Source organism: Canis lupus, chromosome 2, assembly GCF_011100685.1.
Source record: "Canis lupus familiaris isolate Mischka breed German Shepherd chromosome 2, alternate assembly UU_Cfam_GSD_1.0, whole genome shotgun sequence".
In the NCBI taxonomy this organism is placed as follows: Eukaryota; Metazoa; Chordata; class Mammalia; order Carnivora; family Canidae; genus Canis; species Canis lupus.
In genome coordinates this window covers 28,951,579-28,979,281 of record NC_049223.1, presented here as the reverse complement: position 1 = coordinate 28,979,281, position 27,703 = coordinate 28,951,579, and the positions used below count along the sequence as shown (strand labels likewise).

The 27,703-nt window shown below is 43.0% G+C and overlaps 1 protein-coding gene and 1 long non-coding RNA gene across 2 annotated transcripts in view; one reads left to right on the top strand and one right to left on the bottom strand.

Annotated features, from left to right (window-relative positions):
• Nucleotides 1-27,703, top strand: part of LOC111091660 — an 85,699-nt gene that overhangs the window by 10,900 nt on the left and 47,096 nt on the right. Inside the window, exon 2 of the long non-coding RNA XR_005355375.1 lies at nucleotides 1,857-1,988. This is a non-coding gene — a long non-coding RNA (uncharacterized LOC111091660). The remainder of the gene's footprint in view (nucleotides 1-1,856; nucleotides 1,989-27,703) is intronic.
• The window catches only part of IL2RA (interleukin 2 receptor subunit alpha), a 48,859-nt gene continuing 23,307 nt past the window's right edge, over nucleotides 2,152-27,703 (bottom strand). Inside the window, exons 2-8 of the mRNA NM_001003211.2 lie at nucleotides 13,750-13,932; nucleotides 11,507-11,617; nucleotides 9,136-9,342; nucleotides 7,315-7,395; nucleotides 6,801-6,872; nucleotides 5,662-5,728; nucleotides 2,152-2,212 (exon numbers count right to left, since the gene is read on the bottom strand). Of these exons, the coding sequence (NP_001003211.2) occupies nucleotides 2,191-2,212; nucleotides 5,662-5,728; nucleotides 6,801-6,872; nucleotides 7,315-7,395; nucleotides 9,136-9,342; nucleotides 11,507-11,617; nucleotides 13,750-13,932 (743 nt within the window). The 3' untranslated portion in view covers nucleotides 2,152-2,190. The remainder of the gene's footprint in view (nucleotides 2,213-5,661; nucleotides 5,729-6,800; nucleotides 6,873-7,314; nucleotides 7,396-9,135; nucleotides 9,343-11,506; nucleotides 11,618-13,749; nucleotides 13,933-27,703) is intronic.

Sequence of the window (27,703 nt, the reverse complement as noted above, 5' to 3'; positions counted from 1 at the left end):
GTGGTATCTCATTGTGGTTTTGTTTTACATTTCTGGAATGACCAAAGATGATGTGTTTGTTAACTATTAGCCAGGACCTCTGTACTTTCTTAAAAAGTATTGAGGAGGGGCTTCTGGGTGGCTCGGTCGGTTGAGTGTCTAACTTTTGATTTTCACTCAGGTCATGATCTCAGGGTCGTGGGATTGAGCCCTGACATTGGGGTCCCAGCATGCAGCATGGAATCTGCTTAGGATTCTTGCTGTCTCCCACTCCCTTTTCTGGCTACCCCTCACCCCACTGCTGTATCTAAGGGAAAGAAAAAAAAAGAGCATTGAGAATCCCAAAGAGCTTTTATCTGCTTTTATTTGTGTAGTTATAGCTAGTGCTATCACACTTAGAGACTAAAAACAAGAAATTTTAAAAATATTATTTATTAGTTCTCTTACAAACAACAGTAATAAACTAACATCAGAGTGATGACATCATCACATATCATGTAGTTTCTGGAAAACTCATACACTTAGAATGAATGTGAAAAAGGTAAATAACATCTTAATTATTATTTAAAAAATCTGATTTCCTCCCTAAAAAATAGGTCTCCCCCAACAAAAAAATGAGCAATGATAATTCAATTCAATTTTACTCAAGATAAGTAACATTAAGAAAATTTTTTTTCCTTATCTGAGTTGCCCCTCAACTCAGAAAACATATACTTGGGGGAGGGATGGAATGTGGACACTGGAATCTGGATTATACTTGGTTACTACTCATAGAAAGGGCAGAAAATCGTACTTTAATCTGGATATGGACCTGCTGACACCCGCCCACTTTTTAAATAACACTTTTCTGGCCTTTCAGAAATGAAAACTGGCTGGTTTAAACCTTTCTTTAATCTCCTTACTCAGGTGATTTTTGAGAATGGGTGGGCATAGAGAAGTAGAATCCAGTGGTTCTCCAAGTGTGGTCTCCAGAGCAGCCTCAGCAGCATCACCTGGAACTCCTTCCAAGTGTATATACCCCCCGCCTGGCCCCAGACCTGCTGACTCGGAGACCCTGGAGATGGGCCCAGCATGCTGTGGTCTAACAGGGCCTCCAGGTGATTTGACCTGCTAACTGTTTTGCTAACAGTTTGAGGCCTGCTAATGGATGACCTTTGCCATGTTACATCCTGCCAGTGTGATCTCTCTCCCTGCTCCCCACGTCCTTCTTTCCTTCCATCCATAAACATTGAATGTTTTGATCTCTTATCAGTTCTTTTATGACATTGATTAGGAAACGTAGGTGTTCGCACATGATGTGCCTGTGAACCTCAGATTCATGCAGACCAAATCCAGAGCATCATTTATAGCAATCCCACGGAGACTAACTCGTAAACGGATGTATTAGTAATGTACAAGGTAGAGGATTTTACTAGGTACAGTTCATCACCTGGGACTTAGTTAACCCTTCTTTTCCCAGCATACCTCCAGTAAAATCCTTTTAAATACAGAAGCTCTGTGATCCACAGAAGCTTGGTTGTCCTCTGCCAGTGTTACCCAAAGATTACTCTGCAATGGCTTCTGTTTAGAGATTCAAATCGAAGGTTAAGTGGGAAGGGGCTAGTTTAGAGGACTGCACTGAGGATGAAAAGGTTCGGAGTTGCCAGTTCAGAGTTCTACTTAAAAGGCATTCATTAAGGAATGTGGTTGGGAGAAGGGGCTAATCAACCAGAAGCTGGGAAAGGATCTGGGTTGATCATGGGACAGGGTCCAATTACATAGGTAGGGAGTGTGTGTGTGTGTGTGTGTGTGTCTATTTACATTCGTCCTAGAGTTTTCCTTGGGATTTCTAAACGGGGAAGTTAGGATGAAATTAACATGAAGCTACTTCTCTTTAGACCATCTATGGTGTGCAGAGAGTGCCATGCTGTTCAAGCTTGAGTGACCATGTAGACATGAAAATAAGACCTACACTTCTGGCCGCTCCTTCCTGTTCCTCCAATGACCTTGGAACTGCTGCTTAGAAGCAGGTAGGGTTCACTCATTGATACTATAGAGCTGATTTTGTAATGAGGTTGCAGTTGCCTGGTGTTTCAGCATGTGACATCAGACTTTTCCAAAACCCAAAAGATCTTAGGAGAGGCCTCTTGGGTGAGCATTTGACTTCCTTGATTTTTCTTGTGCTCCATGACTTCTGTGAGCTCTTCTTGGCTTCTTACCACTCTTGGTTTTCTAGATTGTTCTACTCTTCCTCCTGTAGTGATATAGCTCAGTCACAGTCATAGGTGTAATACTTCACCAAGAAAAAAATGTGATCCCCACCCTAAACCATTGTGGGTAGAGCATTCATCATAAACCTCTATTCACTGGCTAACTTAAAATTCCATCCCTGGATCCTGTTACCTTCTCACATGCTGAAATTTGAACCCAAGGCCTCCCCATGTCTCCAGAGGCCCAGACTGGCTGCCCCAGGGTTCCTACAGCATAATGATTCAATCAATGTGCATTGAATAGATCTGAGAAAGAGCCCAAGGAAGCTCCTCCATTTCCTTGTCAGTTCCAGGGCTGGGTGGTCACAGGTGTGGAGGCTGAGTGGGTCTCAGTGAATGCAGCATGGGTTCTGCTTAGGGGTTGATCCTCCAAAAGGTGTTCTACTGTTTGCATTTCATCCTAGTGTAGAGTGGCTAAGGGGTTCCATAGATTGTCATAGTCAAAAATTTGGGGTCATCTCTGGGCCATCTATCTTCCTTAACCCTCACTGCCAATCAGCTGGCAAATCCCGCTCATTTGAACCCCATTTATGTATTTCTTGATTCTTTTCCTCTTTTTAATGTGTACCCACTGACCTAGCTCATGCTCATGTTGTCTCTCTTGTGGATTTATTACATCATAACTGCCACCATGGTTACTTTGTCCCTTAAAACTAGCCTCTGTTGTAGACAGACTGTCCGAAGGGCCAGTGCTACTCTATGTCCCAAGGGAAAGCTTCTGTTGCCCTTAGGATAGGGTCTAAGTCCCTCCATATGACTTGGTCTTCCATAACGTGGTCATTGTCCATCCCTATAGCACCACTGTCACTGCTGCCCATGCACCTCAACTCCTAGTGTTCAGAACTTCTTGACTTCCCCCAGACATTGTCATGCCCCTTCACACCCCATGCTCCCACGCCTTAACAGCCATCTCCTGCCTGCCTTTATCTGGTCTTAGGCATTGTCAACTCTAAAAGCCTTTGAGAAAGTTGGCTTATTTCCAGGTGTAAAAGCGCCCAACATGCCCAGTTTCGAGCTATCAATGTGACATAACTTATTATAGAGTTGGGAAGGAATATGCAGTAGCACACCATCATATTGCAATTCCTCGATACAGATACAACTAGATATAAACTAACCCTGGGAACAAATAAAATAGTAAAATAATTAGAAAGTGGTTAATTTTGAGCATCTGTTACCTCCATTTCTAATATAATCTATTTAGTTATGTTTATATACTGAATTTTTGATAACGACGATGCCTAAAAGCAGTTCACAAAATTCCTAAAAATTTAGGAAAATTTTGGCTGTCAGGAGCCGGGGTAAGCCAACAGCTGTTGTTTATCACTGGCTCCTAGTAATTCGTCCAAAAACAAAAAACAAAAAACAGGTCAAATGTAGGATTTTTGTGTGGTCACAAGAGGGCACCATTAGATGAAATTAGATTCTAGGAAGGCTTTCTGCACAAGCTAGAGCTGGTGGCAGAAGGACTTAGTTTGAGGACCAAGTAAGAGTGAGGCTCCTGGAAGGAAGACTAATTCTGGGAGCACTTGTAGGAACTCATAGTTTCAGGCTGTTCGTTATGTCAGAACATAAGTTCCAAACGTTAACCACTTCCAAACAGCCTCCTCCCTTTGGGTATGACGGCTTCTAATCTTTAAGCCACCAAATGAAAATTTCCTTGATAGGTATTAAGTCTTGTCAGGGATTGGCCATGTGTCAAGTTCCCACAATGCACTGAGTACTTGACATAGCTCATCTCTCATTACCTTAAAATAACATCTCAGGAATCAGCTAATCCTGCAGAGAAGTTGGGAGACTGTCAGGTGTGTATATGAGCAGTTCCTAATATAACAACGTTCAGGGGCTGATCCTCTGCACCACAATAATTTGCACTTTTTAATTCACATGAGGCAGATGAGGAGAACATTGTGGGCCTGACGATCAATATAATGATAAAGGAAATCTGCTGGTTTTCCTCTGTCTGGGCTAACAATAGGATCTAAGAACTCTGGGTTTGGAGGGGGGGTGAATCTGTGTCTTCTTGGGATCTTCCTGGGAAGTTTGTATCAAGGCTGGTTAGACTGCACACTTGCGGGGGGTGGTGGAAGGCTTTAGGGATGTCCTCAACAGTCAGGAGAGGGACACAGTAGGTCTACACTCCACTCTCTAAAGGGAGGGAGAAACTGGCCTGTGTGTGAAATGAATTCACTCTCTCTTGGTCCTTAATACTGTCTGTGTAGGGCAATGGTTCTCAAAGTTTGGTGCCTGGAACAGTAGCATCAATATGACCTGGGGATGTGTTAGAAATGTGGATTTTTCAGGCTCCACCCCAGACCTGCTGAATCAGAAACCCTGGAGGTAAGACCTGGAAGTCCATGTTTTAACAAGCCATCCAGGAGATTCTGGTTAACAAGCCCCCTCAAGTTTGAGAATCCCTGGCCCTAGTGCAGAGTTGTCAAAACTGAATGCGTATGTATTCAGTGCATCTGGGGAGCTTCAGTGAAATACCAGTGTCTCAGCCACGCAAGCTCACATACTGTGTGATTCCATTTACATGAAATGTCCAGAACAGGCAAATCCATAGAGATGGGAACTGGATTTGTGGTTTCCAGGGAATGGGGGAAATGGGGAATTCGGAGCACAGGGTCTCTTTTTGGGGAGATGGAAATGTTCTAATGTGTAATGAGGTGGTGGTTGGCATATACACAGCATTGCCCAAAATCACTGAATCATGCACTTTAAAATGGTTAGAATGATGAATTTTATCTTAGCTGAAAAAAAAAAAAAAGAGGCCTAGATGTCGGGGATTCTGGTTAGAGAGTAAGCATTGGTTTAAAAAAAAACAAAAACAAAAAAATACCACCTCTCCTGGTTGTTCTAATCTGCAACTACGGTTGAAAATCTGAATTAATGCAATTAAGGCCACAGGCGGGTCACGACCCTGTCAAGGGGGTTCTGGTCTGAATGTCTGCAGTAGGTGTAGGTGAGGAGCGCAAGGCAGATAAACTCAGGTGGATGGTGCCGTTGGTTTTGTTCTAGCCAAGTGGTGGGAGGAGGAGGGTCTTGGGCTCTAGATTCGGGTTGTAGTTTTGGCCTTGGCCATGCAATCCTGTTTGCATTGCCAGTTCGGGGAGCCTGTAGCTATTTCAAATGTTCTGAGACATCAGGTTGTGAGAATGCTCATTAGCTAAGCATCAGGCCTGGCATACAGTAGGCGCTCACGCAATGCTAGTTTCCTTTGCTTTCCCCGTTTCCCTTGCGCTTTAGTCCTCGTGGGACACTTTGGGGATGTGTGCGTTGGCCAGTGGGCCCCTGAGAGGCCCCGAGGCGCTGCGGGCTACCAGGAGAGTGGGGTGGGCTGGGGGCGCGATCTCTGCCCAGGAGCCCCTCCTGCACGGCTCCACCTGTGGGCCTGGGCCTGGGCTCAGTTTGGTGACAGCAGGGGACTCACCTTCTCCGCTGCCAGGTGAGCCCACTCAGCAGGACGATGCTGATCAGCAGGAGGACGCAGCTCGCCACTGTCAACAGAGAAGCAGTTCAGCAAGGGCGCCCGCTGGGCTGGGTGGCCGATGCCCCCGGGAGCAAGGGTCTCCCCAAGAGGGGAACGCTGGGGTTTCTCCCCTCCCTTACAGAACGCTGCTCCTGCCCGGATGTGATTTCCTAGGAGGCCCCCCGAGCCGGGGTCCCCTGGAGCCCTGGGGAGATGGGAAAGGACAAGGGCGCCTTTCCTCAGGGGGCTTGGCTCTTTCCCAGGGAAGTGACCTGACCTGCACGCTCTTCAGAAAGGTTCAGGGGCCTCAGGCAAGGAGGCTGCAGTGGCCTGCGATGGGTCAGAGGAGCATCGAAGTACAAGGATAGATGCCACACAGTGTCCCCTGGAAGCGTCTCCACATCCCCAGAGCTGCGGGCCTCTGGTCCCCGAGCCGCCGCCGGCCACCCAGCTCACCGTGGGCCTCCCCGCACCCGCTCCAGTGACACGGAGTTGGCACCCTGGCCCGACGCGCAAACCGCGGAGGTTTAGGGCACACGGGGCCCTGAGCTGATGTGAGCACATATCCAAGCAGGACTACCAGCACGCCTCCTACTCGCCATTTCTCTTCGCAGTGGGAACACTCCCGTGGCAAACTGCCAGTCCACTAGACGGCAGTGGCGACCGCGGTCGCCGTTCTGTCCCCCAGCTCCCCGGGACCTACCCTCTGCCTGGAAGTGTGCGGCCTCCACTGGCACCTCCCGGGCCCCCACCCTCAGCTCCCGGTTTCGAGGGGCTCGGGAGTTTTCTCTAACGCTCTAAGCCTGTTTTCCTCTCCTCCCAGAGAACACCTGTAGCATTTATGGGATACCTTGTCATTTAGGATCGGCTCAGGAGGAGCTTCCTGGGGCTCGTTTGAGGCGGCCCGCCCTGCTGACTCTAGGGGCCACTGTGAGCCCATGTGGCTAACACCGGATTCGTCTCCTACTGTGTAACTACTACGCAATGTAAGGAGGGGGCATTTTTAACTCATCAACCACCCCACCGGCCCGCTGGCCCAGCCAGCAACATACCCCCAGTCTGTCTGGGTGTCGTCAGCAGGGGAAGCGCCCCCGACCCACCTGCTATCTGATACTCGGTTGTGAATATGAATGACTCCATGGTTGTAGCCACTTCTGTGTGTTTGTGGAAATCTGTGCAGAAGAGACGAGAGAGAATATGCTCGGTGTGTGCTGATGACCACTCAGCCTGGCTTCTCCTCTTTCGGACGCTTGCTTTTGACATGTTTTGTGTTCTTTTTTTTTTTTTAAATAAAAAAACTTACTTGTTTGAGAAAGAGAGTGAGCAGGGGGGGAAGGGAGGGCAGAGGGAGAGAGAGAAACATAAGCAGCCTTTGCACTGAATGTGGAGGCCACACGGGCTCGATCTCACGACCCTGAGATCAAGACCTGAGCCGAAACCAAGAGTCAGTCGCCCAACTGACAGAGCCACCCAGGCGCCCCGCGTTTGACACGTGTGAGGGCCGGGAGGTCGTCTGGGCCTGCCCATCCCTGACGCAGCTGCGGGCCGGGCTCCGCGAGGCAAACCGCTTGGTCCCCTGCATGATGGTTTCAGGGCCAGAGATTGTAGCCTTACCTGGAGTACTTGTCGTTATGAAGGGAGACGAAGTGTCCCTCCCAGCAGGAGCATCAGTGCTTGCTTGAAGCTCTTCGTCATCTGGGGGAGACAGGGAGTGATGATGGAGGGGGACGTGGGTCTCAGTGCACCCCGGCCTGCCCGCCTCGGCTGACCCCACACACACTCAGCGAGTCACATTGTCGGGGGCCCCCGCACCGTGCGGCTCCCCATCAGGGGTCACCTCGCCCGCAAAGCTGGGTGAGAGGGAACTGTGACCCTGATCCCAGCTCTGGAGTCCTGAGCCACGTCTCCCCAAGCCTCCTATTCCGCCCTGGTTTCCACCTGTGGCTCAGAGACAGGTCATAGTCACACAAATGCCAGGGAGACCTGGGAGGAAGTAGGAAGGCACAGAAGGACAGGTTCCCTGTCCCTGTGGGGGCGTCCAGTTACCCAGGACACTGCCCTGCCTTGTCACGCTTTCACAGGGAAGCACACACACCCTGGCGCACTGTGGGAAGGAAGCTCAGTGGCCCCCAAAGAGCCCCAGAGGAGGACATGGGGTGCGGGAAGCGGCGGTGTCGGGGAATGTCATCAAAAAGACACACACTCAGGGCAGCCTGGGTGGCCCAGCGGTTTACGCCGCCTTCAGCCCAGGGCCTGATCCTGGGACCCGGGATCGAGTCCCACATCGGGCTCCCTGCCTGGAGCCTGCTTCTCCCTCTGCCTGTGTCTCTGCCTCTCTCTCTCTGTCTGTGTCTCTCATGAATAAATAGATAAAATCTTAAAAAATAAAAAAAGACACATATGCCAGCTGACCCTCGGGCTGGACCCAGGCACTCAGAGGCTCCTCCCCTCGTCCCCTGTCCTTGGAATGTGGGTCCCGCTTGCCTTTCCTGCTCCCAGGGGCTGCTCCAAGGACACAGCCTTGAGTTAGTGATGTGGTGGGGAGAGCACCTGCAGGGTGTATGTGACCCAGTCCAGTTAGGATCCGGCAGGCGAGCACGGGGCTCCTTTCGTCTTGCTGCCACCCCAACACGAGCCTCATAAGTAAGTTCCCTTTGCTTATTAAAACCGCCACCTACCAGCGGTGGCCTGCCTCTCCCTTTGGTCTCTCCCTGCACTCCTCCACCTGTAGGGGTGGTTTCAGATTCCACCCAGGGAAACTCCCAGAAGGGTTAAGAACCAATAGGTGGTGAGCTAAGAAACCTGTAACACTTATTTTTAAATGTGAGCGGTTTTTTATTATAAAAATGGTAATACACTTTCAGAATGAAACCCTCAACATAGGTGCGTTGTCTATACATGCGAATGAGTGTGTGTGTGTGTGCATGTGTGCACATGCGTGCTTGAATAAGCCCCTTCCCTGCACTTTTATCAAAGCTCAGGTGGGAATTACACAAGGAGAGGGAGCATGCTAACAGTGGAGCACTGTACAAATAATGAGTTTACGTCGCATAGCAGCAAATTAGAAGTGTGCGGGTGGCCAGAATGAATGAGAGGAAGTCTTGGTCGTTTAGAAGAAGCCGAATTTTAGGATCTGCTGGGAAGGGGCAGCGTTATCACTAGTGAGGCAGCATCTGAGTATCTGGGGGGCTTTAGAACACTCGAGAGATCTTCCTTCCTCCTCCACCTTCTGCTATTTGTTCTCACTCAGGGTGCAGGGGACCTTAGGTGGTAGAGACCCTAGTTTGTCCAGTCTACTTTCTAGAATGAGAGAAGACAGAGGCCCACAGAGATGAAGTGGTTTGCCCGCAGTCACATTGCTTATGGGTCAGGAATTCTACTCCGGTCAGCCCGATGGAAAAAGCAGTGTGGTGGATTCAGAAGGTGCCCCCATACCTGGAAACTGACTTTCACTTATGCACTTGAGCGGGGGCTGCGTCCATCTGGTCTTCCCAAAGATGGTTTTGCAGATGCTCTTGGCAGGACCTCTGTGGAGGGCTGTGAATCCCTGCATGCACTGGTAGTGAAGTGTCTGCCCCACTACAAAGTGGTAAATTCTCTTGGAGTTTTCATGTTCCCAGGGAGGAGGCTCCCTGCAGTGACCTGGAAGAGGGGAAGGAAGCTCTGAGTGAATTGAGTTGTCTCTTCCTAGAGGCTGGGCCTGGGTTCTTATTGTTTTGTCCCCTCATTCATTCTTTCTTTTATTCAACCAATATGTACTGAGAGCGTCCGTGTGTCAGGAACTTCGCCAAGCACTTTGTGGGAAGGCACACAGACCCCGTCACTCCTGCGGGAGTGGATAATCCATCGAATGAGGAAGACATCTGGATACAGAATGCGCTGAGTGTTATCTCTGAGGAACAGACAGTTGCTGTGGGGACACAGAGGAACCAGCAGTTGCTTGTGGTGACGGCGAGGGTTCTCATAAGTGGACAGCTGTGGGAAGGGCTCTCAAGTGGAGGGATAAGGGTGGGCTCAAGCCCATTGGGGCCCGTGAAATACAAAGCCCACCCTGGGTCTCCACTGCTAAGTGAGGAGGCACATCCTCGGGTGGTGGCTGCTGGTCATCTTGGGGCCATGGCTGAAGGCCTGGAGATAAAGCCAAAGCCAGAAAGAAGGAAGGGCTGAGAGAATCTCGGGCAAATGGAACCTGATCTCTCATCAAGCCACACCTAAGGTCTGCTCAATGTGAGCCCTGCCACAACCTCTGAAAATTCCCTGTGCCCTCACTCGCCCAACGAAAACCCAAGCCTGACTGGCCTTTCACCCCAGTGATCATGTCCTGCTCTGATATATTTTCAGGATTCCCTACCCCACCCCAAATCTGGATATATGGAACCACATGTCTCCATGGTTCCTGTCTCCCCAGAAACATGAGGCTACACTTATGCTCTGACCCTCCAGACCTTCCACGATCCGAATACCCAATATGACCTTCAAAGTATCTTACATATAACCCCCCTGCTCCAGACGGAAGCTCCAGCGGGAAGCTGAGAGTGGTCCTGCCCCAAGTGTTTTGCTCTAGTGTAACACCTTGCAAATCGTGACTGAACTGGTGTTTTCGTCTCAGAATAAAATTTCTTTTTACAGCCAATAAAATCCATAGTGGTCTGAACCTGTTTAAATTACGCTTGCTTCTTTCAAATGAAAACATCCCGTTAAGAAGATCTGTGGCCAGAACCAGTGGTTGTCTCTTGAATAAGGACAACAAACATTGACCTTCTGAGAAACTTTGAAATAACTGTTCAGAGGAATATGGGAAAAAGAGAGAAAAACAAACAATTGAATGTGTTTTTGAAATGCCATTCAGCCCACGGTTGGAGGAACAACATAAAAACATCATATTGCAAACAGTGCCCCTGGATTCGTCTTTTTTTTTTTTTTAATAATGGAAGCTGCAAATAAAATTAATCTGAAACAAGTAATCAGTAGAAAGATCCTTCGTATATTTCAGGAGACCTGAGGTCTTACTCCTAAATGTAAATTTAGCCAAGTCTTTTAAACTTCTCTGTGTCTCATTTTCTTCAGTAAATCGAAGTCATGATCCTGCTCCCTGACTCACTGGGTTGTGGGATTCAAAAGAAATTATATACAAGATGGTAAAGTTTTTTGGTAAGGTAGTAAAATCAACATAGGACAATAGGGTCCTATAAAGGTGAGTGGGTCGCCCCAAAGCTCAGGTTTTCCTAACGGGCTCTAGTTCTTCCTGATGTGAGGACCTGACTTCAACGTGATTCATTTTAGAGCCACGGCAGCAGCTGGGTGGCCACGGTGCTCACTCACCCACAGCCCACTAGCTAGGAGGTGCTTGTCTGCAGCTTTCATACTCACCGACATGGCACAGTGTAGTTTAGGGCCCTGTTTATCAGAAACATTTTTAAGTAAATTGCTTTGCTGGCATTGATTGTCTTGTATTTAAGGGTGAAACCAAGCATTTCCTCGAGGGCAGAGACAGTTGGCTATGGTGCTGGGCATAGTTAGTCCCAACATATGCCTTGGAATTCAGTTCACGTGAATTGAATTGAATTGAGCTCAATTCTATCCCGCCAGCTCCCAAACCCAAGGAAGTCCAGAGCCCAGGTTGGCTTGAAATGCTGAGCTGTACTACAGCTTACGACCATGACACAATAGTTCCTGTTTACCTGATATCCTTAAAGAAGAGGATAGTGGGACAGACCTTCCTACTTTGCGGAACACACAATATCCCTACAAGAGAAGGGTTGGCCCTTAGGAGTCAGCCAGACAGCCATTCAGCTTCACCTCTTACCTACAAGGTCAACTTCGTCCATGGGCGGCGTTTGGCTCTGCATTTCTGTGGGGTTTTCTCCCTTCTGTTCCTCAGGTTTAGTGGTAACTTTTCCTTTTCTGTTCTCTGGGGCTAGAGAATATGGATAGAATGAAGCAAGTAACTTCACATATGCTTAAAATAGAAAACCTCTCTGTGTACTCATTTTTATTCAAAAAGAGTGCCTTTCCACTGCCTGTGACATGCCAGGCAGTAGCGGGGTGCAGGAATTACGAAGAGGAACCACACCACACCCTGTCCTTAGGGTGCTCTCAGCAGCAACTGTTCACGCCTGACTCAGCACTGGCCTGAGAGTATTCCTGTGCATGATGTGTGTGGCCTACTACATGTTTCTAAAAGAACTGAAAGATTTTTCTGGTGTTTGTGTGTCTCCCCAAAAGGGACTCCATTCTGGCTATCCACCTGCCACCCTGGTGCGTGGGCGTTTGCATGATAGCAGTGAGGAATGAGGTGACACAGAACCCACTCTCTCCCCTTACCTCCCTAAAGCAGTTAATCTGTAAGTTGAAGGGACTCAATCTTAAAGCAAGGACAAGAGAAACCTCCTACCATACTCCTCTCTACCGTGAAGACTTTGGCAAAGGAGTTGAGTATGGGCACTGCCACGAGGGGCTTGGGATTCTAGCTGAGAGTCTGGGGAGGCTCTGCTGGGGAAAGAGGCAGCAGGATGCTTCAGCAGAGCAGCCATCTCCAGACCTTGGAGTCCATGCATGGCATGGCTGAAACAAAACTCACGGTGGCTCCCAGACACCATCTCCAGAGGTAAGAAACAAAAGGACAAATGGACCCACCACGTTTCACTGTGTTCCATTATCACAGAGTAGACAAAACACCTGGTAGAGAAATTGGGCTTTCAGGACTCAAAGAAGAGCATACACCAGCAAAAGTAGATCAACTTAGGTTTCGAAAGCCCGTCGGGGGTCATTCCCTCAACATTCCACTCCAGCGAGGTGACCCACCCACAGTCTCTGAGCAAGTGGCCTTCTCTGCTCAGCCTCACCAGCAACGATGAGGTTCAGGACCCTTAGTCCATCACCGATTACAATCACATTCAACATTGAGGGCCACGGGGCTCTCAAGCCAGGTTTTGAAATCCAGAAATGAAGAAATTTGAAAGGAATAGCCTTCTCTTCCTTTCTGCTTCCCTAATGAAGATTTGGGGTCTTGCCACATACCAGACTGACCTGCCTACGGGATTGTTATTCTTCTTGATTTTCCCAAGCCCAGCCAGGGTCTTGCAGGACTGGAACAAGAGACAGCAATATTTGGGGGACAGGGGTGTTTGGGGGAATATTCCTCATGCTCTGGAATGTCAGTTCCTGACACTGGGCTGGGAAGACACTGAACTGACAATACTTCCTGCTTGACCATATATTTACCTCCAAAGAAATGCCTGAAAGAGCCCATGGCAGCCAGAGTGAAAATTTCGGTAATAGGTAGGACTCTGGAATTCAGTGGCATGAGCTTCCTTTCCCTTTTTACTCTCATCAGGGAAGGAAATGCCTCACCCACTGCCTCCACTTTTCTGCCCAGACCTTCTTCCTTAGGGTTGTGGAGATGGACACTAAAGAGGAGAGGGGACAGAGGAGCCATGGGGAGTTGTTGGGATTTCACGCTGCCATGTTGCTGGAGGTAGAGTTAGGATAGGTCTATGTCACCAGTCAGCATACGGGTGATAGGAGATGTGAGCTTTGGAAAGCAAAATGCAAAAGAGTTAATACAGCCCTACAGGTAGATACTCACTGGGGTTGCTATTATTTTTATTATTCTTTATATAGGTGCATTCTGACTATTCTTTTTAATTTTTAGTTCTAAAAATTGTGATAAGATATATGTAGTGTAAAACAATATTAATCATTTTAATGTATACTTTAGTGTCAATAAGTGCATTCACATTGCCATGAATTAGACTTATTTTCTAATTGTTCAGTAATTATTAGTATAACATCCGTACCCTCTTTCCCTGCAGAATATAAGTTCTTTGAGTGCTGGGTATCCCGAGTGCCTAGATCACTCCTTGGAACTGGGAAGTATTTCTTAAACATTTGTTTAGTGAATTATTTTCCAGAAACCATTAAGATGAGTTATTGTAGAGTTTGGGCTGCCCAGTTTTCATCTATAGGGCTGAGTGAACAAAAGCTGAAGCTCTTTCCCTCTTGTTAGAGTTCTTCTATTTCCCTCGGTAAACAAAAGGAAACACTTACATATACTTTTGCACTGACATTTGTTTTCCCAGGAAGCATGGCTAGAGTTTCCTGTACAATGCATGTAGCTGCTTATTCTGCGGAAGCCCCTCTCACAATCACAATTTAACACCGTGCCTGTCTTGTATGTGAGAGCTTTGAATGTGGCGTGTTTGAGGTTTGGTGGGTCATCATCACAGAGGTCTGCAAAGAAAAAGAGGCATGTTAGGAATTCAGGAGGTTCCAGTCACACACTCACATACTTAACTATGTAATGATTTCATCACACATTTCTTCACTTTATTTAAAAGATTTATGGGTACCCCACATTTTCCCAGAGAGAACCCTAGGCTGTTGCCATTGTCCTTTAGAAACTTTTGTATCAGAAATGGTTCAAAATTTGACTTCAATCAAGTTCCTGTCCAAATTACAATATAATTCAAACTAAATGAATAGAAATGAATGAGGTTTTATTCTGAATATGCCTCATGCTGAGCAAGTATGGAAAGAGAGAAGAGGACCAAATGATATGAGAAAAGGAAGAGAGGAAAGCCACGTAAGTTTAATTGAGGGACAACATTGCATCTGTGAGAAATACTTTTCAGGAAATAAGGATTGTCAGAATTTCTATAATAAATTCTTTGCTTTGCTTTTTGAGAAATATATATAAAGTGCTTCACCCAAAGTCTGGATGTGAGTAAGAAATGTGTATTTTTCACCCACCTACCCATCTCTGACTTTACCAAGTTCCTTCTCATACCACAAAGACTTGACCTTTTCTCAGCCCCTTCCAAAATGGACTCTGGTTTCCCACCAAGGACACCTGAAATAGTGGCCAAATGCCCAAGTTATTAAGGTGGGTGGAAAGGCACTGCTCAAATGAGAAAAATGAATCCATTGTGTATCTTGCAATAAGTCCTGCTTCAAGAGATTAGATTTTTAGGGAAAAGCCACAGTTTAGATAAAGAAAGTGGATAGGAAGAATCACAGAAGCAGGAAAATCTGAGAAAGCACTGACAGCCTCTCCATTCACCAGTATAGGCACTAAATCCAGGCTGGTTGCTTCACTCATTGCTCACAGATGATAATCTACCGATTGCTTATTAGTCATCACTCTCTCTGTCCTTACACTGTGCCCAGCATCTTGTCATACTGAAGGCTACCCTCATCCAAGACTCAGGATACTCCTGATCTCCTGAATAACAGAAGATGAGGAGAGTGTGGACAGCTTACTCCACCTCTGACCAGGAAGGAACTAAATAGAAATAATTTGAATGGCTCAAAGGGCCAGTGACTGTAAAGGAATATGTAACATATATACTCCATAAATACTGGTAATCATATAATCATCATAATAAGGCAATAAAGGTAGCATGGTGGAAAGGGGAGAAAAATGGGCTTCTAGATCCTAGCTCTACCAGCTTACTAGGTATATAGTGTCATTCCTTTTACTTACCTGAGTTTTGCCCACTTTTTCTGTAAACTGGGCATAATCATCATCATCATCATTTTATTGTTTGTTTTAAAGATTGTATGAAATAACATTCAAAGGTAACTTGCAGAGCACCCCATACTTAATAGACACAGAATAGATGCCTGTTCTTCTTCCTTCCTTTTTTCCTCTGTTCAGGAAAGGAGAATGGTACCTCAGATGGAGGCTGGGCTGAATTTTACCTTCAACCTTATCCTTCTGCAAAAGGTCATCTCTCTCTACAGTCCATATCCTCAGTACCACTCACTGGTACTTGTATATCAGTACCCACCTATGTTTTAAGTATCAGAAGGTAAACCTATTGCTAAGACAAGATATGCATAATAATAAAAAAATTAAAGAACAAGGCAAGGATATTCCTTCCCTCTCATCACCACTTTTCAACATGGTGCTAGAAGTCCTAGCTAATGCAATTAGAAAAGAAAAGGAAATAAAAGATGTACAGATGAGGAAGAAATAAAACTTTTTGGTTTTCTGCAGATGACATGATTGTCTACATAGACAGGCTGAAAGAAAAGACAAAAACCCTTGTGGCACTAATAAGCAATTTTAGCATGGTTACAGGATACAAAGCTAATATACAAAAGTCAATTGCTTTGCTACATACCAGCACGGAACAAATGGAAATTGACCTTAATAACACAATACCATTTCTATTAGCAGCACCACAATAAAGTGCTTTGGTATAACTATAACAACATATCTATAAGGACAATATGAGGAAGACTACAAAACTCTGACAAAAGTAATCAAATAATTCAATAAATGGACAGATATTTCACGTTCATGGATAGGAAGATTCAATATTGCCACTATATTACTTCCTCTCAACATGATCTACAGATTTAAAAAAAGATTTTTTTTTAATATATTAATGAGAGACACAGAAAGAGAGGCAGAGACATGGGCAGAGAGAGAAGCAGGCTCCCTGCGGGAAGCCTGATGCAGGACTTGATCCCCAGACCCTGGGATCAGGTCTTTTTTTTTTTTTTTTTTTTAAAGATTCTCTTTTTTCATTTATGATAGTCACAGAGAGAGAGAGAGAGAGAGAGAGAGAGAGAGAGGCAGAGACAGAAGCAGGCTCCATGCACCGGGAGCCCGACGTGGGATTCGATCCTGGGTCTCCAGGATCGTGCCCTGGGCCAAAGGCAGGCGCTAAACCGCTGCACCACCCAGGGATCCCCCTGGGATCAGGTCTTGAGCCAAAAGCAGACACTCAACCTCTGAGTCACCCAGGCATCCCTGATCTATAGATTTAATGCATTTCCAATAAAACTCCCAGTAACTTATTGTGTGGATGTCAATTCTGATTCTAAAATGATTCTAAAGTTTATATGAAGGGGAAAAATCCAGAATAGCCAACACAATATTGAAGAAGAACAAAGTTGAAGGACTTACACTACTACCTGACTTCAAGATTTACTATCATTGATTTGATTGTAATCAAAACAATGTTGTATTGGTGAAAGAATAAACAAATAGACCAATGTAACAGAAGAGAGAGTCCTGAAATAGACCCAGATGAGTATAGTCACAGATCTTTGGCAAGGAACCAAAGGCAATACCATGGAGCAAGTGGAGTCCTTTCATTAAATCGTTCTGGAACAACTGGATATGTACATGGAAAGGAATGGATCCAGACACAGACTTTACATCCTTCACAAAAATTAACTCAAAATGGATCACAGACCTAAATGTAAAACATGAAACTATAAAACTTTTAGAAGATCAGAGAAGTCTAGATGACCTTGGATTTAATGATTACTTTTTATATGCACCCCCACCAAAGGCACAATCCGTGAAAGAAAGACCTGAGAAGGTGAACCTCATTAAAAGAAAAAAATGTCTGCTCTCAAAAGACACTGCCAAGGCAGTGAAAACAAGCCACAGACTGGGAGAAAATATTTGCAAAAGGTATATATGCTAAAGGGCTATTATCTAAAGTATACAAAGAAGTATTGAATCTCAATTAGAAAGTGAACAATCTGATTTTTTAAATTAATGTTTTAAAAGATTTTATATATTTATTTGAGAGAGAGCACAGAATGAGAATACAGAGGGGAGGGGCAGAGGGAGACAGAGAATCAGACTCATCACTGAGCAGAGTCCAATGTGGGGCTTGATCCCAGGACCCCCAGATAAAGACACAAGCTGAAGACAGATGCTTTAACTGACTGAGCCACCCAGGCCCCCAACAACCTGGTTTTTAAAACAGACCAAAGACTCGAACAGCTACCTCACTAAGGTATATAGATGGCAAATGAGCACATGAAAAGGTACTCCACGTCATATGTTATCAGGGAAGTGCAAACTAAACAACAACAAGATACCACTACATACCTTTTAAAAATGGCCAAGAACCAGAACACCAAATGCTGGCAAGGACGTGGGGCAACAGGGACATTCATACATTGCTGGTGGGAATGTAAAATAGCACAGCCTATTTGGAAGAGGGTTTTACAATTTCTTACAAGACTAAACACACTCTTGCTGTACAATCCAGCAATCACACTTTTTGGTATTTACCCAAAGAAGTCGAAAAGTTATGTCTACACAAAAATCTGCACACAGATGTTTTTAGTAGCTTTATTCATAATTGCCAAAACTTGGAAGCTATGTTTAGCTGTCTTTCAGTAGGTGAATGGATAAGTAAACTGTGGTTCATCCAGACAATAAAATATTCAGTGCTAAAAAGAAGTGAGCTATCAAGCCATGAAAAGACATGGAGGAAACTTAAATGCATATTCCTGAGTCAAAGAAGCCAATTTCAAATGCTACATACTGTGTTATCCCAGATATATGACACTCTGGAAAAGACAAAAATATAGAGACAGTAAAAAGATCCTGGTTGCCAAGTGTTAGGGAGGAGGGAAAGATGAATAATAGGCAGAGTAAAAGGATTTTTGAGACAGTGAAAATACTCTGTAGGTTACTATAATGGTGGATATATGTCACTATACATTTGCCCAAACCCTTAGAATGTGCAACACCAAGAGTGAAGCCTAATGTAAAATGTGGACTCTGGGTGATAATGATGTGTTAATGTTGGTTCATCAACTGAAACAAATGTACCATCTGGTGGGGGATGTTGATAATATGATAATGTGGGAAGCTATGCATGAATGAAATCAGGAGTATATGAAGAATCTCTGTAGCTTTTGTTTGGTTTTGTTGTTAACCTAAAATTACCTTAATCCATAAAGTCAAATTTTTAAAAAGGAGCAACTTATGAGGAATGGACATTCCCTGAGCTATATAAAATAATTGAAGGGAAGAAAAAAAAAGCAATGAGGACTTCTGCTTCCAGCCATGACAAAATTTTGGTACCAAAACCTACCCTCCCCCCCTGCTGAAAACAACTTTAAAACAAGACAAAATGTGCAAAAAGTGTTTTCAGGCATTTGGTAGCAATGTCTGTTATGATTCGAGAAGAGGGAAACATGAAGTGAACCCCACCATTGCCATGGATTCCTTCATGGCCACTTTCCTGCCAGGTAGAACCAAAGTGGAACCCAAGCAGAGCCATGGTCTCACTGACCTGAGGAGGGAAAAAATCAGAGTTTTAGGATGCTGGCATGGCTGGAATTTGGATACTCCCCCAAACAGACCCACCTTTATAAAGACTAAAACCAAACTTGACAGATAGGAGGAGGAACCAGCAACTTAACTCCTGTAAGAACAGAGTTCAATAACTCTTAAAGGAAAACAACATATTCCAGACTCTCCAAAATGTGTAATTCATAATATCTGGCAAGTTTTTTAAAATTCTGGACATGTTAAGAAATAGGAAAGTGTGACCCATTTGTAAAAAGGAATCAATTGGAACAGACCCTAAAATGACCAAGATTTTGGAATTAGCAGACAACTGGCTGCCATTTATTTTTATAAAGAAAGTTTTATGGGAACAAACCCATACTCATTCATTTACGTTTTGTTTGTGGCTGCTTTTGTGCTATAAAGGCAGAGTTGAGTGGTTGCAACAGAGACTATTTGGTCTGTTAGCTGAAAATATTTGCTTTCTGGCTCTTTGAGTAAAAAAATTGTCAACTACTAATTCGGCCATAATGAGTGAACCAATAAGATATCTCAGAAGATAAATGAAAACTATAAAAAAGAACCAGATAAAAATTCTAGAACTAAAAATTACAATATCCGAAATGAGCTTCATCACACCTTGAAGACAGATCAATAGAAATTATCCAAACTGACGAGGACAGAGAAAAAAATTTATTTTTATTTTTTAAATTTTATTTATTTATTCATGAGACACACACACACACACACAAACACACACACACACAGAGAGAGAGAGAGAGAGAGAGATAGGCAGAGTCACAGGCAGAGGGAGAATCAGGATCCATGCAGGGAGCCTGACGTGGGACTCAATCCCAGGTCTTCAGGATCACACCCTGGGCTGAAGGCAGCACTAAACCGCTGAGCCACCTGGACTGCCCAAGAAAAAAATTTTAAACAAAAATTTGAATAGACCTTCAGTGACCTGTGGGATAATATACGATGGTCTATCATATTTAATTGAAGTCCCAAAGCAGTAGGAGAGTAAAAATGGAGAAGAAAAAATATTTGAAGAAATAATGGCCAAAAATGTCTGAAATTTGATGACAAAAATTGACTTACAGTTCCAAGGTGCTCCAAACAGTGGACTCCAACCAGGGTAAATATAAAGAAAACCATACCTATATACATCATAGCCACACTGCTGAAAACTAAAGATAATTGGAAAATCTTAAAAGTAGCCAGAGAAAAAGGACACACTACTACATGGACCAACAGTGAATAATGGCTAACTCTTCAGCATCAATAATGGAAGTCAGAAAACAATGGCAGAACATATTCAAAGTTGTAAAAAGAAAAAAAAAAAAACGTAAGTCTGGAATTCTACCTAGAAAAAATATCTTTCAAAAAATGAGGATGAAACTAATATATTTTCAGATAAACGAAAGCTTAGAGAACTTATTATCAGCACACCTGTGTTGTAGAAGATAATGCTGAAGGAAATTCTCCTGGCTATGTGGATATTACAAGTTAGAAATACAGATCTACAGGAAGGAATGGAGTGCTGGTAAATTTTTAGATAAATGGAAAGATCATCTTTTAATTCTTTGAAAGAGAACTATTTAAAATAAAAATAATTGTGCACGGTGAGTTTTATTGCACATGTAAATGTAAAATATAAAATAACTACAGTATAAAAGTTGGGGTGGGTGGAATGTTTCTATCATAAATCTTTTGTATCATATATGGAATAATACAATATTATGTCTAAAGAGATCATGATAAGTTAAGGATGCATACTGAAAAGCTTAGAGAAACTGCCAAATAATAATACAAAGTATGTAGCTAAAATGGCAATAGAAGACATAAAATAGAGTATTAAAATACTTTTTTTGGTTAGCCAAAATTAAGAGAGAAAAGGAGGAACTGAGGAATACAAAACCAAATGGAACACCTGGGAAACAGGGTAGCAAGAGGGCAGACTTAAAGCCAACCATATCAGTAATTTTCTGAAACATAAAGTAAACACATAAATTAAAAGAAACTTTCAGGGGTGCCCAGGAGGCTTAGTCAGTTAAACATCTGCTTTCAGCTCAGGTCATGATCTCAGAGTCCTGGGATCAAGCCCCACATTGGGCTCCCTGCTCAGCAGGGAGTCTGCTTCTCTCTCTGTCCCTCCCCTTGCTTCTGTGCTCTCTCTCTCTCTCTGTCTCTCTGTCTCTCTCTCAAATAAGTAAATAAATAAAATCTTTAAAAAAAAGAAACTTTCAGACTGGAAAAACAACAGGCCCCCAACTCTGTGCTGTCTATAAGAGAACATACTTTAAATACAAAGACAATGATAGATTGAAAATAAGATGTATATAAAGATATATTAGCAGAAGTATGCATAAGAAAGCTGGGGTGGCTACATTAATATCAGAAAGTAGATTTCAAAATAAATAGTATTCACAGATGACTTGATTGCTTATAGAAAATTATCAAAAAATCTGAAAAATAACTACTACAACTTGGTAAACCTAGAGTCTCAAGATACAAAAATCACTTGTGGTTACTTCTATGTACTGTAAGCAATTAGAAAATTAAAAAATTTTAAAACAATTTCATTTATGATAGTATCAAAAATAATGAAATACTCATGAATATATTTTCCAAAAACTTGTAAGACTTCTGAACTGAAAACACTGAAACATTGCCAACATAAATTTAAAAACTGTATAAATGGAGAAATGTGCAATGTTTATGGATTGAAAGATTCATTAAAAAAATACATCAGCTCAAAAAAAAAAGACATCAGTTTACCTTAAACTGATCAACAAATTTAATACAATCATAATTTTAAAAAATCCAATGCATTTTTTAATAGAAATTTGGCAAGTTGATTCTAAAACCTCTTTGAAAACACAACAGACCTAGCATTTCTAAGGCCATCTTAAAAAGAATGTACAAATTTGGAGAATTCACATCTTCTGATACCAAGACTTTCTATACAGCTGCAGTACCCAAGGCAGTATATACTGGTAGAAGGATAGACAAATAGAGTAATGGAACAGAATAGAAAAGCCAGAAATAGACTCACACATGTGCATTCAGTTAATTGTTTTATAAATATGCACGGCAGTTCAATGAAGACAGGAAGATCTCAACAAATGCTCTGGAAAAAATGGATAAATTTATGGGGGAAAAAAACCTTACTCCACATACAAAAATTAATTTTATTTTATATATAAACATAAAAAAATCCATACCTTAGATTTAACCATGATAGTTACACACATAAAAGTTAAAACTATAAAGCTTCTAAGAGCAAACTAAGGCAAATAGCTCTGCAAACTAGGAATAGGCCACAATTTCCTAGAGAGGAGCCAAGACACACCAACTGTAAAAGAAAAGCAAATTAAAAACTTCCGCTCATCCTAAGATATTAAGAAAAATTTTTAAAAAGTGATAGATTGGGAGCAGGTGTTTGCAGCACATACCTCTGACAAAAAGCCTTGTGTCCACATTACCTAAAGAACTATGAATCAATACCAAAAGGCAAACAACCCACTAAATAGATGGACAAAGACTTGAACAAGTCACTCCTCCAAAGAAGACAGGTGATTATCCACAAGCACTTGAAAGAATGCTCCACATCATCAGACATCAAAAAAAAGCAAACTGGAAAGCACCATGGAATATTCCACCCAGAAAGGTTATTAGAGGTAAGACTGACAACAACAGAAGTGGGAGAGGAGGTGGGAGTGTAAAATGATACCCTTCCTCGGAAAGCTGGTAGTTGTTTTGTTTTCAGTGAAGGTAACTAGCTACCTCCCTACCCTATGATCCAGCTATTCCGCTCCAAGGTATTTATTGAAGAAGAGTGAAAGCATATGTTTAGAAGAAGACTTGTACAAGATCTTTGTAGTGGCTTTAAATAATCTCAAAAATATTGTGTTGAACAAAAGAAGATATACACAAGATCTTACATCCAGTTTGATTCCCTTTGTATGAAGCTTGCGAAAAGACGGGAAACAGTACACGCGAAGAAATCAGAGTAGTGGTTGCTTGTGGTGAGTGGGACTGGTTGTAAGAAGGCAGGAAATGATGGAAATGTTGATCACAGGGGTGTACATATTTGAAAACTCATCAAATTGTACACTTAAGAACTGCACTTCACTCTCACTCTGCCCTCAGGGAAATCAGTAAGAAGTATACTTAGCAACTCTCGTAATTATTCATTAGCACAACTAATCAAGGATTGACCTCAGAAGCATTCGGAATCTGACAACTTAATCATGAACCGAGAATGTTTCTAAACACCTACATCTTTTTTAAGGCAAATTGCTTTTGAGGCAACTTTGTGTCCTTAAAAACTGTTGAATTACATGACGATATGCTTTTCTAAATAAGACCATGGAAGTTCCCAGAGTCATCCCAAATTTGCCTGAATATCTAAGGACATCCATCATATGGGGACGAGGGGAGTTCCAGAACTTCTTTCTCCCACAGACTTCATTTCCATAAAAGCATCTTTCCTGGAATTTAGAAGCACTGAACCTTCTCTGATCCAGAGCTAAGAACAGGTAAAGAGCTTGACTATAATCTTCTCCTCTGGAGTGCCTTGCCAAGGGTGTTCCAGATATTATCTGAAGGAAGTGGGAGGTATGAGAGTGTGGGAAATGTAACCCTGAAACGTTCCTTCTTTTTAATCTAACTGGAGTAAATCTGGGATACTTTTAGCCCTCCTAGGTAGCATTAAAAAACAACAACAACAGAAAACAAAAAAAACAGCAGTACAACATCTAGAAAAAAAAAAAAAAGAAGAATCAAAAACACTGTCTATTCTGAAGCCTTGCACAGGAGTAAAGAAGAAGATTTCTACATATGTGACTCAGCAAAATGTCTTTAAATACTTTTTCCTTGTATTATCACTTACAAAATCTCTTCCCACACAGCATGGCAACCACATTCATTCCCTGGTTTTACTCACTAAAAATTCTGAATATTCTTTCTTGAAATTCAGTTAACGGGGGATTTTCTCTGTTTTAACCCTTGTATCTCTTTCCAGATCCATTTCTTGCTTCTCCATCGGCTCTGACTTTTTAACAGAAATTGTTCTATGTTCCCAGTTCTACCCGTTCCCCTGGCTCACACCACAGTGGGCCTGGAAGCTCAGGAGGCAGACACAGAATTTTCTTTTTCTTTCTTTCTTTCTTTCTTTCTTTCTTTCTTTCTTTCTTTCTTTCTTTCTTTCTTTCTTTCTTTCTTTTTTCTTTCTTTCTTTCTTTCTTCTTTCTTTCTTTCTCTCTCTCTTTTTCCTTCTTTCTCTCTCTTTCTTTCTTTCTTTCTTTCTTTCTTCTTTCTTTCTTTCTTTCTTTTTCTTTCTTTCTTTTCAGAATTTTCTTTAGAAAGTGGGTAGGGAAATAGTTTCCTCTCTGTAATTTTTAAGTATTGGTATAATTCTGGATTTAGATGTCATTTTCTCTTCTGGGAGTCAGATGTCTACTTTCTGTGGAGTAGAGGAAGAATTTCGGATTACTAACTTGGTGTTGGGAAGTGGGGACTAATGCACCGAGCTTGAAAATGGGGCTTCCAGGATGGGACTCCTACTATATAGGCTCAGAGGTGTATTATTCATATGGCCTTGCCTTTTAGCTCTTGTACCTTTTATGTGGGTAGAGGGGAAAAGAGGCAGATAACACCTATTATTAACCCTGAAAATCCCAAGGCCTTTGCCATGTACTAACAGGGAGTTACATCAAGCTCTTCTGACATTGAAAGTGTTTCACATCTTGTTTTGGAGTTTTGGTATGAATGATAATTTGAAAGACACAGGCAGGATCTCACATGTTCCACTTCCTTCTCATACTTCACCTTCATCACTGTCCCTGAAACAGTGTCGTGGGGCATCTTCCCATGGGATATTTGCAGATTTGCTGCCTCCAGGATTTTCCTACTTAACTGAAGTGCAACTCCCCTTGCGTGCTTTTGGCTTCTTCAGCTGACATTAAGGACAGTAACTAGAGCCACTTCCTCTGGACAGTGTCACCAAACAGGTCTGGGGAGAAGGGGGTGGGGTGAAGAGCCCTAGGACACTCTTCTCTTTTCGCTGTTGTTTTGTTCTGTTTTTGTTTTCCCTCCAATAGATTGCTGGAGGCTCAACTTCATCTTACCGTGCCCTGTAGGCTGGGAAAGATTAGGCATTTGTAGTTCTCGTGTCATAGAGGACAGGAATGACAACCAATGACACACAGCAACAGATTTAGGAGTTCAAACGGGCTTTTTGGTCTCTCAGGCATCTGTTCTCTCAAGTATTAGATCATACCATCAACTACCCACCACTATTCCCAGAAGGACACCTGTGCAGCTTCTGCTGCTTGGGTTTTAAATAAAAGATGAAAAACTTGGTGAAATGAGATACTTTCTTCCCATAAGGGGCTCCCATCCCACAGTGAGAAGAATAGGAGCAAGAGATACAGATCAGAGGTTTCTACTTGGGTTTGGAATTGTGACACTCCCTTTATTTTGTTTCTCCACATGCCCTCAGCTCCGCCCCACCAGTATTAATCTACTCCTTTATCTTTTAACCTTTTGTTTTTTAAAGGGGAATAGAACTAAAGTGAGTTTCCTGCTGATGTTTTTGTGTCCCTCAAGTGAGCCAGAAATACTAAAGTTTGCAGTCATCATTCGATCTGAGAGAGTGATGTCGAAAGTGGATTCTCCACAAACACTGGGACTGTCCTTGTTGTCTATGGGCGTGGTTCTCAAATGCTAAAGTGCATACAAGTCACCTGGGGGTCTTATTAAAATATACATTTGGATTTAATAGGGCAAGCGTGGAGGCTAAGATGATTTCGGACAAGCTCCCAGATGCTGCGGGTACCTCAACCACACAGTAGCAGCAACTGCCACATCTCCCCTCTCCATCTGCCCCTTTCCAAAGGACCCACCTGTCCCATGGTGGGCAGGGAGCTGGTCTTGGGTGCCAGTGAACCTGTTTACAAAGCACTCTGTTTCCATGAGCCTTACTCAGTATCTAAGAGGATGCAGTGAAAACTCACTTGGCTGGAGGGAAGGTGGGTGGGTGAAAAACGGTTGTGGGCTAGGTGATTTGTTTTTCTTTTCTGATGTTGTTCAAAATGAAAGAGAATGCTTCTGGCCCTTGTGGCCCATGTGAGCAACATGAAAGGCAAGGAAAATAAAGAGGATTCAAAAGGATGTGGACAGAATCTGAGATAAGATTCTTTGCTTGGTGGGCGAATCAAGGTCAAGAGATGTTTACCCGCAGCTCCGCCAGAACTGAGAAGTAGATGGCTTCATGGTTGTGTTTTTCTTTCCTCCATCTATACAGTAGAAATTGGGGATGAACACCAGAAAAATTGACAAAGCACAGAAACTTCTGGATGATGATTTACTAAGCTTACATAAAGGACATAAGAGTACACAAAGAGCTCGTGCGCCTGATAAAGAAATACTGGTTCTTGACCCAAAGCCATTCACCTCCAAGTCAGATCTAAGAAAAATCCCAAAAATTGTACCTAATGTCAAAGATAGTCTCCAACTTCCTTGGCAAACCCATCCAGCATTTTGGGCCTTACAGAAAGCAAGTGTTTTGGTACAAAATAAAATATCAAGGCACATGTTGACTATTCCTCTTAATAGGATCCTACGATCTGAGAGCTGAAAGAGACCCTAAAGATTGTTTAGGTCCTCCCACACATTTTGTAGATAAGGAAACTGAAGCTATGTATCATTCCTCAGGTTTTTGCAAGTCTGACAACAGAGCCGGCAACAGAGCCCTGATTCTTAGGTCAGTGCTTTCGCATCATGTAGAATTATAATCTTCAGGAATATGCATGCTTTACACCCAATGGTGGAAGGTTCTCTCTTGCTGAGAAGTAGAGCTATGTCTAAACTATCTGGGTCACTGGGAAGTGCTTGCGAAATGTTGTGGTTTAATTCAGATCATTATCTTTGAAGAAGTCAGAGAACTCAGATCCTCCATTTTGGCTATATATATATTATATATATATATTATATATATATATTTAAATACATTATATACATAATATATATTAATAACTATGATATCTGAGCGCTGCTGTGTGTTGCTTCTTTGTATAGATTACCTTTAAAGCTCACAACAACCTGTTAGATAGATATTGTCATCTCCACTTTACATGGCAGGAGATTGAGTTCCGGGGGGGTTCGGTAGATTGTCCAAACCACATAGCTCAAGGTGGTAGGAGAGGAATCACAAGAAAGGCTAGTATTGCGGCCCTCATTTCTGCCTTAAAAAAAAAAATCTCACTTTTATTTTCAGAAAAGGCTATCAAACATCAAACTTAAATGTGTCAGGAAGAAACAACAATGAAGAGGACAGAAGTGTAGAGAAAAGGTTTTCATTGACATTAGGTCACCACGAATGCTCAGAGGACAATGCAGTCGGTTTCTCTGTAGGAGAAGGACTCAAAATATTGAAGAAGCAGGATAGCGGTGTCAGGAACCAATGGGAAGAGATACTATAAGATTCTGGAGGGTCCTGAAGTCCCAGCATGACAGGTATTAACCCTTTACAGGCATAACTCGAAGATATTACAGGTTCAGTCCAATTCAGACCAGTGCAATAAAGCAAGTATTGCAATAAATCAAGTCCAGTGAAATTTTTTGGTTTCCAAAAATATTGTTTACACTCCACTATAGTCTGTGAAGTGTGCAATGGCCATTATGTCTTTAAAAAACAATATACAACCCCTATGTTTATAGCAGCATTATCTACAATAGCCATGATATGGAAGCAGCCCAAGTGTCCATGAGTTGATGAATAGTTAGAGAAGAGGAGATGAATACACACACAGAGACACACACACACAGATACGCACGATGGAATATTACTCAGCCATAAGAATGAAATCTTGCCATTTGCAATGATATGAATGGAATTAAAGGCTATCATGCTAAGTGAAATAAGGCAGAGAAAGACAAATA